General features: G+C 40.9%; 1 protein-coding gene across 1 annotated transcript in view; it reads left to right on the forward strand.

Annotated features, from left to right (window-relative positions):
* The first annotated feature begins 3978 nt into the window (after positions 1-3978).
* TECPR2 (tectonin beta-propeller repeat containing 2) overlaps positions 3979-12842 on the forward strand; it is a 54321-nt gene continuing 45457 nt past the window's right edge. Inside the window, exons 1-7 of the mRNA XM_019552540.1 lie at positions 3979-4259; positions 4406-4534; positions 4931-5062; positions 5987-6144; positions 8230-8542; positions 10134-10266; positions 11946-12410. Of these exons, the coding sequence (XP_019408085.1) occupies positions 4041-4259; positions 4406-4534; positions 4931-5062; positions 5987-6144; positions 8230-8542; positions 10134-10266; positions 11946-12410 (1549 nt within the window). The 5' untranslated portion in view covers positions 3979-4040. The remainder of the gene's footprint in view (positions 4260-4405; positions 4535-4930; positions 5063-5986; positions 6145-8229; positions 8543-10133; positions 10267-11945; positions 12411-12842) is intronic.

A 12842-nucleotide genomic window follows, 5' to 3' on the forward strand; every position in this document is an offset into this window, starting at 1 on the left:
TAGAGCAAGGGATTGTACATTTAAATTGTTTGGCTGAGTCTGTCGTACTTCATAGTCCAGGGGTGTCAAACATACAGCCTGTGGGGCCCTATTACCCAACCCTTGGGTCTCAGACTGACTGTGCAGAGCCAGTCCCAAACACTGCCTGGATGCAGTGCTGCATGCGGCACGGGAGGGCAGTCTGGAGTATGCACTGCATGTGGTGCTCACACCAGACTTGCCTGAGCACTGGTTCCAGAGCTGGTCTGGATCAGGCGGCACCGAAGCCGGCATGCAGGGCCAGTTAAGCTAGGCACTGCATGAAGCGTGCAACCCGTGCCAGCCCCCTGTGCAGTGCGCATGGGTTCTTTTTTTTTTTTTTAAGGAATTTTTTTTGTGACAAAAAAAGCCACATCAGCCAAATCAATTCCAAATCCATGAATCATTCAAGGACCGTAGGTGGCCATACTACCAGTAAACATCCTCTACCCTGGGGCTTCAGATGTTTCCAAATCATTTGGCGGCATTATGGCTGTGCGAAGCTTCGGTAGCAGATTTGATTCAGAGGAGTTTGGCTTGATTTGGGGACCGAATCTCTGAATCTGAATCAAATCAGGAGACCAAGTAAAAGCTCTGAATTGATTCGAAACATCTGAATCGATTCGGAAAAGCTTCAAAAAAGATTCGGCTGATTTGGCGATTCAACCATAAACTAAACAGGCAGCTGATAAATCTGTTGGGTTGGGGCTGGGACAAGCTGCCCAGCTGGGGTAGGGAGGGAGGCAGGGGGCGGGCGTGGCAGCGCTGGGAGTGGGGGCTTTGCCTTGTTGCCGCTTGCCCAGCTGGTGCGGGGCGCACAGGATGCAGGTGCAGCTCACTTCTGGCAGAAGGGGGCAAGTGACAGCAGGGCGTAGCCCCTACTCCCAGCGCTGCCGTGCCCGCATCTTGTGTTTCCCGTGCTGGCTGGCAAGCAGCGGCAGGGCAGAACCTCTGCTCCCAGTGCTGATGTGGGCAGGGCAGGGCAGTGCTAGGAGGTGGGGCTATGCCTTGCTGCTGCCTGGAGTGAGCTGCACCTGCATCGTGCCCCCTCCTGCACCAGCTGGGCAAGTGGCAGCAGGGCGTAGCCCCACATCTGCCAGGAAAGAGGCGGGCACAGCCAGAGGAAATGTGGGCGAAGCCCCCATGGCTGCCTTGCCTGGCCTCAGCCTCCTGGCACTTTACAAAAAAAAAAAAAAAAAAAGCCCCACACTGACCAGCTGCAGGAGTGGTGATTGGGGCCTCTGGGTGCTTGTGGCAGAGCCCCCCCACACAGCATGGGGCAGTGGGGATCACCCCCCCCCTCTGTTTTGTACCTGTGTGGCAGCTGCCCCATGGTGCGGGTGCAGCAGGGTACCATGCACTGTCTGTACATTGTCACATATTTTCTAGGTAACCTCTGCTAAACAGTAAACTAGTTGCAGAACAACTGAGGTAGATCCCTCCCAGTTGGCAGTGCGTAGGTCAAATTTTGGGCCCAGTCTTTCAATTCTGACTAATACTGTTCCATCTAATTTAGGGCATTGTCAGACTCAGTTGCCAAGGGGATCTTATAAGTCATTCTCTTGAATCCCCCAGGGGCTGTCTGTTGAAAGCAAGTGTTGCAGGGACAAAAGGTGATGCACTGAAATCTGTTGGAAACTAAATGATGCAACAGTTTGAAAACAGAGACCTGAGCTATTCACTACAATGGAAATATTAAAACTGGGAAGGATGCATAAACTGTAAACTGTGCATGGTGTTTCCAAACAAACCATATTTCCTTTCCTCAAAAAATATATATAAACAATCAAGTACATAGCATACAGTCATGATAACAAAATTGCTTCATAGAATAGTTAAAGATTTAGAACAAGGGCTGGCAATTATTTTGGGTGGAGGGCTGCTTACTGAGTTTTGGCAAACCATCGAGGGCCACGTGACAGGCAGCCCAGGGCAGATAAATATTAATTTTCTAAAATTGTTAGGGGCCCCACAGGTTGGATAGAATGGCCTGGCAGGCCGCATCTGGCCTGTGGGCCACATTTTGCCTACCCTCGTTTTAGAAGTATTCCTAACTTTTTAAAATCTAGTTTCTGTTGTTGTTTTTAGCTCTCTAATTTGAACTGTTTACTGCACTTTGAGTTTCACAGTTGTAATTTTGGGTTTGCTTTTAACTCTCTAGAAATTCAAGTCCATGGTTCTTAAAACTGCAGTTATTTTTAATTGCATGAAGTCTGTTTTATTAATCAAACTAGTCCCTGATCTAATGAAGTTAAAAAAAGGCAAGCTTCTCAGTTCCTTCCTGTCTTTTAACATCCTGTAGGTGGAAAATAGCTGCTGCCTTAACAGGGTCATGTCAAGGTTGTGATCCCATAATGAAAGAGTTTTCAGTCTGTAATTGAATCGTTTCATATCTTTGTATGCCCCTTGATGAGGGGGAATGCCTTTCCCTCTGTTTTCTGAAACCATTATTACAATGAGATCCTATTACATTTTTATCCTCAAGAAAAGCAGACTGTGGCTTTTCTTTGCTATATTGCTGAGAAGATACCACCGTCTCTCACAAGTTTCTTGTGTACTGAATGCCTCTTGCCTCACTATGACATTAACCAGTTAACTGTAACAGGAAATTCTTAGCAGAAGGCAGGACACGGTGACTGACACTTTATAAACTAACTCATTCGGAGTCATGAGCTTTCATTGGCTACAGTCTGCTGTATCATTCGATACAAGTAGGCTGTAGTCTCCAAAGCTCACCTCTTTGAATGAGTTAGTTTCAGCCTGGTGTCACCCTGCCTTGCCTTCTGCCTAGTGTCAGACTACCACAGCTACCTACCTCACTCTTCTTATGTATACCTTATTTAGGACTTTCCCATTTTTCCCCAAAGGAATATCTACATGTGGCTGTCAAACTGAGTTTCTTGTCTTTTGCATTGTCCACATAATTATTGTAAAAAACAAATATTCATGTTTAATTGCAAACTATTAGATACACATCTAAACTGTGGTCTTTCCTATCTTATTTCAATCTCGAGGAAGATTTAAGAATTTGGGCATAAAAGATACCATGGTAGAGTAAAAAGGTCTATTTTACAAGTTGCCAAGTGTCCTGTTATGTTGCAACTGGAAACTGAGAGCTCTCAGCACTCTCTTGATTGAACCCAATGTTAACAGATAGGGGTTTTCCAATTATGATTTTTTTTGGTGTCATACAATGCGAATCATGTTTGTTGAAATTGATCCATTTTAATTTTTTTTCAAGTCCCAAATAGGAATGTATTCTATACAGCCAGTTTATGCTTTTCTGTCTGTTGAGAATGAAATGTTGTGTTTGAGCCTGGATACAGTCTGGGCCCTGGACACCTAAGGGACAACCGTCTCTCTTGCGTTTCATCGCAATTCCTAAGGTCAGCCAGGAGCAACCTCCTGCAAGTACCATCAGTATGCCAAGTTTGCTTGGCAAAAACTGGTGGGAGATTGTTCTTGGCTGCTGGCCCTTGCCTCCAGAGGTCCCTCTTGCTTGAAGCCCACCAGAGCCTGAGTCTGGACATCTTCTGGAAATATTGTAGTAACTTTCTGTTTAGTTAGCATTTACCAGACAAAACTAGGGTGAGCTGTTGTTTTATCTTGATGTTCTAGTTCCCTTTTAAGTTGTTTTGGTCCTCCTGTCACTATCCTGTTTTTAAGTTATTCTGTTTTCTTATTGTGAGCTGCCTTTGCTGGGATGGGTGGCACATACATTGAACAGATAAATAAATTCAAGGTACCTAGTTTGATACTGATATGACTGGCTGAGTTTGAAGTGAAATGTTTTGGTCTGTTGAACAGTTGGTGCCAATGTGAGAATTTCTCTTTTACTTGGCTGTTGCTTGTACACTACGAATGTTATTTTCCTTATGCAGTACCTACCTTTTAACTAACTTTTGGTAACTCCTTTGAAAAGAGGAAATGTTAATAAGTTGCTTCATGTTTTTCAGTTTACTTTCGACTGTGAACCAGATGTGTATATTCCAGGTCACAAGCTGCTGATACCAACTTTTGCCATGGCTTCTGTGGCTTCACCAGTTACATTTAAGGAGTTTTGCCCCTTGTATTATCTCCTCAATGCCATTCCTACAAAAGTCCAAAAAGGATTTCGCTCCATTGTGGTGTACCTCACAGCACTTGATACCAATGGGGACTACATTGCTGTAGGCAGTAGCATTGGGATGCTTTATCTCTACTGCAGACGCCTAAACCAGATGAAAAAATATAATTTTGAGGTAAATACTACATTTTGTGCCTTGTTTTGTTATAGAAGATTTATCACAGCTTTTTCAGGAGCTGTTTGAAAATAGAATGTTCAGATCTTTCCTCAGGAAAAGTTGTTTTACTAATTTGCCAACTTTTCTGCCTCCCTTCTCAACAGGGGAAGTCTGAATCTATTACTGTTGTAAAGTTGTTGAGCTGTTTTGATGATCTTGTTGCTATTGGTACAGCCTCAGGCCGAGTTGCCATTTTCCAGCTTGTTTCTTCATTGCCTGGAAGAAACAAACAGGTAAATGTTAAATTTGGGTAAATTTCTGTGATGTTAAATGTAGTGGTCCTAAAACATGGTTACAGAGTGATTTTTGCACTTTTTAGTGAGGGCTATGAAATGTGTGCCTAATGAAATATCTTGCAAATATGTTAATATGTATGTGTTTAAATTTATGAAAGAATTCCTTTTTAATAACGAATGTAGTTGATTAAACAGGATATGCTTGATCAAAAATGCTTTCATATATGACTTGGTATATGACAAAAACCAAATAGCATTGTTGCTTCAGCATGAAAAATAACCTTAGTTTTGTCATATAAAGATGGAAGGTTAAACTGAATCACTGAATAAGCACAGTGTCTGTCTCCTTCCCTTTCCCTATTTTTTCTTGTGTTCTATTGCATCAATTTGTAGCTTCGGAGATTTGATGTGGCTGGTATCCACAAAAGTAGTATCACAGCCTTGGCTTGGAGTCCTAATGGAATGAAATTATTCTCTGGAGATGACAAAGGAAAAATTGTCTATTCTTCACTGGATCTAGATCAGGTAAATCTAGATTTTGGTGTGATAGTTTCTGCCTTTGATTTTATGAAAGAAGGCCAGTACACATAAAGGTGTAATGAGCTGCTAATATTTACTTCCTTGTATCCTGTGGTATTATATAGGGATTCTTCATTACAACTGAGTGGTCACGTGCTTCCATTGTTATCTCCTTTTACCTAAACTTTTTCCCCATCCTGCACCTACAGTGATGCCCACCAACTTTGTCCAAAAGGACTTGCTGGAATTTCCTTTAGACTCTAACCAGTGCCCCTTTTTATTTTGCTGGAAAGCCTGCTGCTATAGTGATCAAGTTCATCCTTTTCTGGCAGCTGTGCAAAGTTCAGTAGCTTAGGGTGTAGAATTAAAATTAGTTTGGGATCCTTTACTGCAGAATGCTGCTATCAAATCTGATCTTTCTAAGGGATTGTAAAGAACATGCAGGTTAAGCAGGTTGGCCTTGGCCAGTTAAATTGAGATAACAGGTGTTTAACTTACAGCTATGCAGGAGAAAAAAGTTTGTGATTTTTGTTATTCCTGATGTAACCTTGACTCTCCTGTGGAGGATTTTAATGCCACTAATTGAATCAGTATCTCATACTTCTGTGATCCCATCCATTGGAGTAAGTGTGCAGAAGCTTGTATTTCAGAGTTCTCTTAGACCTGAAACCAATTATGGTAGCTAGAATTGCAACATGGGATGAAATATATATTTTGATGCTATCTATATGCATAATCCACACAGACCACAGATAAGTCAGTTAATTGGAAATCTCTTGTGTGGATTTCAAAAGAAAATTATTCAAATAGCTCAGACTTCTTTTATCCCCATATTAATACTTGAAAGAACCAGTGTACTTAGTAACCAGTCACTACCAGATATTTCAATTCAGAAAGGGGTTGACTTTTGTCTTTATTCTCTTTTAAAAGGGTGTTTGCAACTCCAGTCTGGTATTGGAAGAGCTTTCTTCAATTGTGCAGTTGGATTACAGTCAGAAGGTGCTGTTGGTATCTACCCTACAGAGAACTTTGCTTTTTTACACAGAAGAAAAATCTGTCAAGCAAGTTGGAACACAGTCCAGAAAAAAGTAACTCTCATAAAATCTTAATGCAAGAACATCTGTTAATATGTAGCTCTTCAGAATAGACTGAAGAGACAGAATGGTCTGAGCAAGAAAATTAACACAGCATAATTTTCTGCTCAGTGCTAGTCAGTCACTGCAGGCACTTACACTAATATCTACCCATAAAAGGTCATAAGAACATTCTTAAGTATTTTTATTCATTCCATTATTCTTTCTAAAATAAGATTATTGTTGTGTTGGATGGTATTGATTGCAAATGTGTAAGCCACCAGGCCTTGGACACCTAACTGGACAGAGATATTTAAACTGAAATGTTGTGCGTTTGTTTTTACTTCCTTTCGTAACTTGGAATTTGCTGTGGTTCACAACAAATACATAATGTTCAAAGAGGGTTCAGTTCCGTGCATGACATTTAAGATTTCTGTCTAAAATAGCCAAAGGGTAAACTCACTTTCTAGGGACAATTTTAATAATAAAAGGGTACAGAGGTAGATCCCTACCTTCTTGAGAGAGAAAAATGAATGAGATTATATGGCCTTGTTCATGCTGGTATGTTAATATGTGCAATAGAGCAAAATTATGATTTGATCTCTGTGTGGAAGCTTGCTAAAGTTTTCAACTTTGGTTTTATAATTAGGAAAGACTCCAGTTTATAGTTCATGCTTATAGTTCCCTGGTATGTCTTTTGTTAGATGTATTGAATGTGGAAGGAGAAAAGCAAGCAGCCTTAGAACTGCATGATGCTATCAATGATTAGATATGTTTATGCAATATGGAGGACATTCCTTGAATGTTGAAGGGATGTTTAGTGTATATGTGCACTAGGCAAACAAATAGTGACACTAAAACAACTTTTATAATCATATTAGTTCTGTAAAGGGGGTTTGTCCTAGTGGTTGCAGTACTGTTTCAGTGCAGTTCAGAGTTTGAAGCCTCTCCCTTGTTCCTAATGGGCAGATGCCAGGAGTCAGCCAGCACCACTTATAGTGATTTGCAAGTCAGTTGAAAGGTCAGTATGTCCTAGCTCAAGGGGAAGCAGAGTACAGGTTATTTTGTAGTAGGAAAGATCACCATAATTTCTTTTACTGCATGGGTGAGAAGGGCATCCTTGCTGCTGAGAGAGAAAATGGGAGGATTTTTTTTTTCTTCCTACTTCACACTTACCCTAATGTTGAGGGAATTGTGTACAGTGTTTCTGAGCCTTCATCCGTGATTTAGTCCATGGGTATGAAAGATAAAGCCTGCAGGCCAGATCCAGCCAGCAGAGCCCTGTCATCCAGCATTTCGTGCTGCCCATTGGTCTTCGAGATGACCCACGGGCAACATGTGGGGTGCACTGGATAGTGGCACCTGCTCCAGGACTGTGCTGCACATAGCACCCTCTCCACCATGCATCCTGGAGCAGTGAAGGGGCCACCATGTGTAGCATAGCCCTGGAGCAGCTACATGCTGTTCTGTGCTCCAAGGGCAAAGTGGGTGAGTGGCAGCTGTGCACAGCACAACCCTGGAGTGGCTGAAGCAGGACTGCACTGCATGTGACACCTGCTGTGGCTGCTCCAGGACATGCGCTGGATCCATGCAGGACTGATCTGTAGGTCCAGTCTGGCCTGTGAACAAGCCCTATGTCGCTCATCTGGCCTGTGGGGCTGGATGAGTTTGACTCCCCTCTCTGCCCCCCACCACTGCCTCATTTTAATCTAATTAAGAGCTGTCTAGTTTCTGAATGGCTGAAGCCTTGGGTTCCCCCAGCCACATGCCATGCTGGCCTCACACTCCCAGGCTGCATGCAGTTCTGCATGGCTCCCTGCCCCATGCCACATGAACCCCCATTCCTGCTCTCACCTCCTTCCACACCACCCTGACCCAGAATCTGGGGCCTCATGTGGCCTGGGAGCGGCCAGTTGGACAGCACTGGTCTAACCAAACTCGTGTGTTAGAGACAACAAAGTTGGAGAATTTTGGTGAAAGCAAAGGGAAGTGGTGTTCTGGTCAGTGTGTGTTTGTAAACTCTAGTTAAATATCTTTTTTTTCCTGTTTCAGGTTTTTACTTATGTATGTATTTTGAAAAGCTGTTTGTTTATTTTCTAGCACTGGTAAGTTTGGAGCATGTTTTATCCCTGGACTGTGTAAGCAAAGTGACCTGACAATGTTTGCTGCTAGACCTGGCCTCCGCCTCTGGAAGTCTGATGTGCATGGAACTGTGCAGGCCACGTTTATTTTAAAAGAGGTATTTGCTGGAGGAATAAAACCTTTTGAACTGTATCCTCGGCTGGAGTCACCTGACAGAGCAAGTTACAGCTTCCCAGGGAAACACCTTGGGCTTGTTTCATGCTTTTTCCAGGAAGGTTGGGTGCTGAGTTGGAATGAATATAGTATCTATTTACTAGACACTGTGAACCAGGTGAGTACAACTAATGGGTATATGTTTGACTGCTTACCGGTTTTCAGTCTTATCAATGTTGATCCTTGGGCATGTGTCTTTTAATGTGTCCTGACCTAAAAAATTATTAAGAAACAATTTAAAACCTAGCATTTGCTTTTCTTTTCCTTAGATTTCTCATTGCATTAGGGTTGTCATAGACAAGATAGATAAGTGATGATGATTATGTTAGGCTGGGGGTCAGCAACTTGTGTCCCACAGGCTGAATCCGACCATTGAAGAGCTTGGACCTTGCCTGTGAAGGTCTCATTTGGTTGAGGTAGAGGGGGGTGGGGGGTGGGGTATGATTTAAAGAGAGGGACTTAGAGCTTCTGGCTCCATGGCCTCACTATTGAATTTTATATTCCCTAGTTACAGTCTCCTTGGTTTTTGGGAGTGCCAGGTAAAGGGTGGGGAGTGGTGGGGGGTGATGCAGGACATGGGGAAGGATTGGAGTAGCAGGAGAATAGGGGATCAACAACCCATAGTAGTAGCCAGGTCACAGGCACCCGGCCTGCAAATTTAGACATTTGCTAATGCCTATGTTAGACTGTAAACTTTAGCTATCTAGTATAATATTGTATGGAAGCTAACTGCCTAACGGGAACTATTGTATGGAAACTAGTTGCCTAAAGTGCATTCTACATCCATAACAAATATACACAGGTCTAGAATTTATACTTGTATCCGAGTAGACTTTATAGCTGTGCACACAAAGCTAAAGAAAGTTGTCATTATATAAAATATAACTGGAACTATTTCTTCTCTCCATTCTTCTGATCACATCTTACAATAAAGAAAAACTAAACAAGCCAAAACCCAATTTCTCCTTTCTCTGTGAAAATGGCTATCAGAAATCTCTCTGGTTTAAAAGATGGCCGAAAGAGGACAGTACGGTGTCATTAGTGTCAGGTCACATTCTTTATGGTTTTGTTAGAGACTCTTAAATGTGTGTTAGAACTCTTCTCCTTCACCAGATTGCCTTTTTAGATTTAAGGGATCAATTCTGGCTGCTTTGAGCAGAAAAAATGAGTGATGCCTCATCAGGCTGATGAGTTCACATATGCACAATAGTGCAAAGTTACGATTAGATCTCTTTTGGTGGAATACTTTATTTTTTTTCGTGTTTAGGGGCATCATTAAAGTTCTGAGAACTCAAGTTTGTTGGTGCTTAGTGTTGCTGGAAATAGTCTTTTATTTAGGCTATTACAGGTGCACATTCTCCACTCGTTTCTGGAAATCATGACAATATCATTTTTCTCACAAACTCTCTAATCTGTTATACCGTGTAAATCCCCTATTGCAGTTTATTTAGTGTGACTTTCAATGATTAAACCTTGTGCCTGAGTTCATCTTCCATCTCTTCTTTTCTTCTGTCTTCTGCTTTTCTTTATCCATTCGCAGATCATTCCTTTTGGTCCGGAGTTTGTTTACATTTTTTTTCTGATTGTATAGCTATACTTAAATTGAATTACACTTTTTAATCAAAAGTAAGCATCCTAAAGACTATCTGATATTTACAGCTTAGTACTTTAAAACCTTTTGATTAATATTCTTTATATTTCTTTTATAGGCTTTGATTGGTGGTTTGGAAGGCTATGGTGATATTGTGTCCGTGTCCTGTACCAACAATGAGATTTTTCTTCTTAAGGGAGATAGAGACATAATAAGAATATCAAGTAGACCTGAAGGACTAGCATCAATAGGTTTGTACTGTTGTTAAAATTTATTGCGACTTACAGAAAGTGATGCATAGCGATGTTCTTGTACTGTTTCTTTAAGTATAATCATGTGAAAAGAGTAAACACATAATTGTACAATTGTAATTTTACAATTATGCCATCTATAGAATTTATTAAAGGTGAAGAGTGTTTTGGGTTGTTTTTGTTTAAATCCTAAATGATCTACCAAGCCAAGTCTCTGCTTGTTGCAGGTGAAATAGTCTGGATTTTAAAAGTTTCAGCCATAGCTCTCTACTTCTAAGAGTGGATCAGCATTGATTCAGACCTGCGATGTGTTCTAGCTTAGTCCCCAAGTAACTCTATTCCATATCAGGATGCTGCAGCACATTGCATTTTAGTTATCCCCCATCTCTTTTCTGAAATGTTCCAAGCACTGTTTATGACTTGTGTTGCCAGAGTGGCCCAAAATGGTCTGAGCACAGAATCTGCCCAGTTCGTGCAGTGGATATAAGGTTTTCATAAGAAGTGGAATTGTTGGTTCATGCCCATTAGATATTTTAATGGCCTGAAAATAATCTAAGGGGATTCACATATATTAGTGTGTTGTTACTTGCTTTGATTTCAAAACTGAGGTCAATATCTGTTTGGTATGCTACTAATCTTCATTAGAAAGGTTTGGCAGTGTTTTGTTAATGGCAGCCTTGGTTAATTTCTTCTTTTAATGTGTTGGATAATGAGGCTTTAGACCAGCAAAAGTTGGCATTAGTATGGGAAGGGATCATAAATATTGGATGAAAAGAATCTTCAACCCAGTGTCTTCTGTTGATGCAATGTTGCTATCAGTTTAGCATAGCCTAGGAAACTGTCATCTGTAGGGCAGGGTGTGGCAACCTATGGCCTGTGGACAGAACACAGACCACAGATGTCCTGTGTGGCATGGGGGATGAGTCATTTACACAGAGCTGCACTGTGCTGCAAAGCCTGCTGCTTCTCCCGGTCTGCAGTTACCTTTGCTGCAGAGGGGTTGCGGATCATGGTAAACACAGGTATTTGGCTGCAGAGGGGGTAGGGAGGAGGAAGGGGAGGCAGCCTGTGCAAGAGATCCATTAAACTGTCATTTAAGCATCATTTAAGCTGTTTTAATACTTTCTGTATGTTTAAACTTTTCCGCCCAACAACAGCACAATTTTAGTAAATCTATAACAAAGCCTCTACAAATTCTAGAGACTGTTGTTAAATCCATAATGTCCATTGAATAATAATTTTGTCGTATAAGCAGTGTTTTACTTGCAGGTGCTTTGTGACACCTAATGTTTTCAGTGCTGTTCTTTGAATTTGCCAGAGTGGTTTAAATGATAAATTAAAAGTTAGGGGCCTGATTCCTCAAAACACACTCAGCATTTCATGTAGTTGGGCCTTCAGCTCATGGTCTATATTACTTTTGATACGTAGGCACAAACTTAGTTACGCTAATGTGAGTTAATGGAGGCATCAGAGCATGAATTGCACTACTGTACAAATGACAGTGTTTCAGTATAAATCTAGTTACATTACATTTTGCAGCTGTATTATGCTGTAATGTTGTAGGTTTTAGCAGGGTATTCTGAGGAACAAATTCCCACCTTTGTTTGAATGCTTTCCAAGAGCTCTTTATTATAAACTTTACAGGTTTCAGTATTTCCTTTTTTCCCTTTCTGGTTCAGATTCAAGTTCAAAATTGCTGAGTCCATTACCAGATTTGAGTCCCAAATTGCAGACCCCATTGTCAGTACTGACACCTATATCGTCTGACCCTTCAGTGGAGACAGAAAAAAACATAATGGTTTCTTCTTCCCAAATTACTGTTGATAAAAATGACTCTGATTCTATAGCAAAAAATTATTTGGAAATCACAATGGAGAAAAGCATTGAGAAAGTAAATGACTTCAGCAGTGAAACGAGAAAAAGAGGCTGCTCAGTAGCCAGTGAATCAAGAAGCAGGAGCAGTTCAATAAATTCTGTGGACAGTGGCTCTAGTTTCATGACGTATGCAGACTACACATCAGGTGAAGCTCAGAGAGAGTGCCAGCCTTCTTCACAACGGTTTAGTATAATTAGCTCTGAAGATTTTGACCAAGAACTGATTGTAAAGCCCATCAAAGTAAAAAAGAAAAAAAAGAAGAGACAAGGTAAATCTGTGACATTCTTTTTCTAACGCTGCTGTTACTAATCATTACCTTTGTTTTTATATTCTTTATAACATATGAAGTGGAAAAACAGTGCTAGATATTAAAAGAATTAATGCTAATTACTCAGTCTGCTTCACTTCTGTTCAAGTTAGAGATTGTTTAAATGTCTTTATTAATTTTAAATATTTTATATATAACTATTTTTTTACTTTATTTTATTAGTAGCTGTAAAAAACACTTTTTTGGCTGCTGTAATACATTGTAAAGTATTTCTTTATATACCTAAGAACAAATCCATATCCATATTGTTAATTTTTACTTAATGTAGTAAAGGTATCGGGATTCTTAACTGCTTGGGTACTAAACTTGATCTGAGCCTTCAAGAAGCCAATATTAAAGCCCCTAGTCAGACAATATTGTGTAAATAGCTGG

This window comes from Crocodylus porosus, unplaced genomic scaffold (assembly GCF_001723895.1).
Source record: "Crocodylus porosus isolate Cpor-Errol unplaced genomic scaffold, CroPor_comp1, whole genome shotgun sequence".
In the NCBI taxonomy this organism is placed as follows: Eukaryota; Metazoa; Chordata; order Crocodylia; family Crocodylidae; genus Crocodylus; species Crocodylus porosus.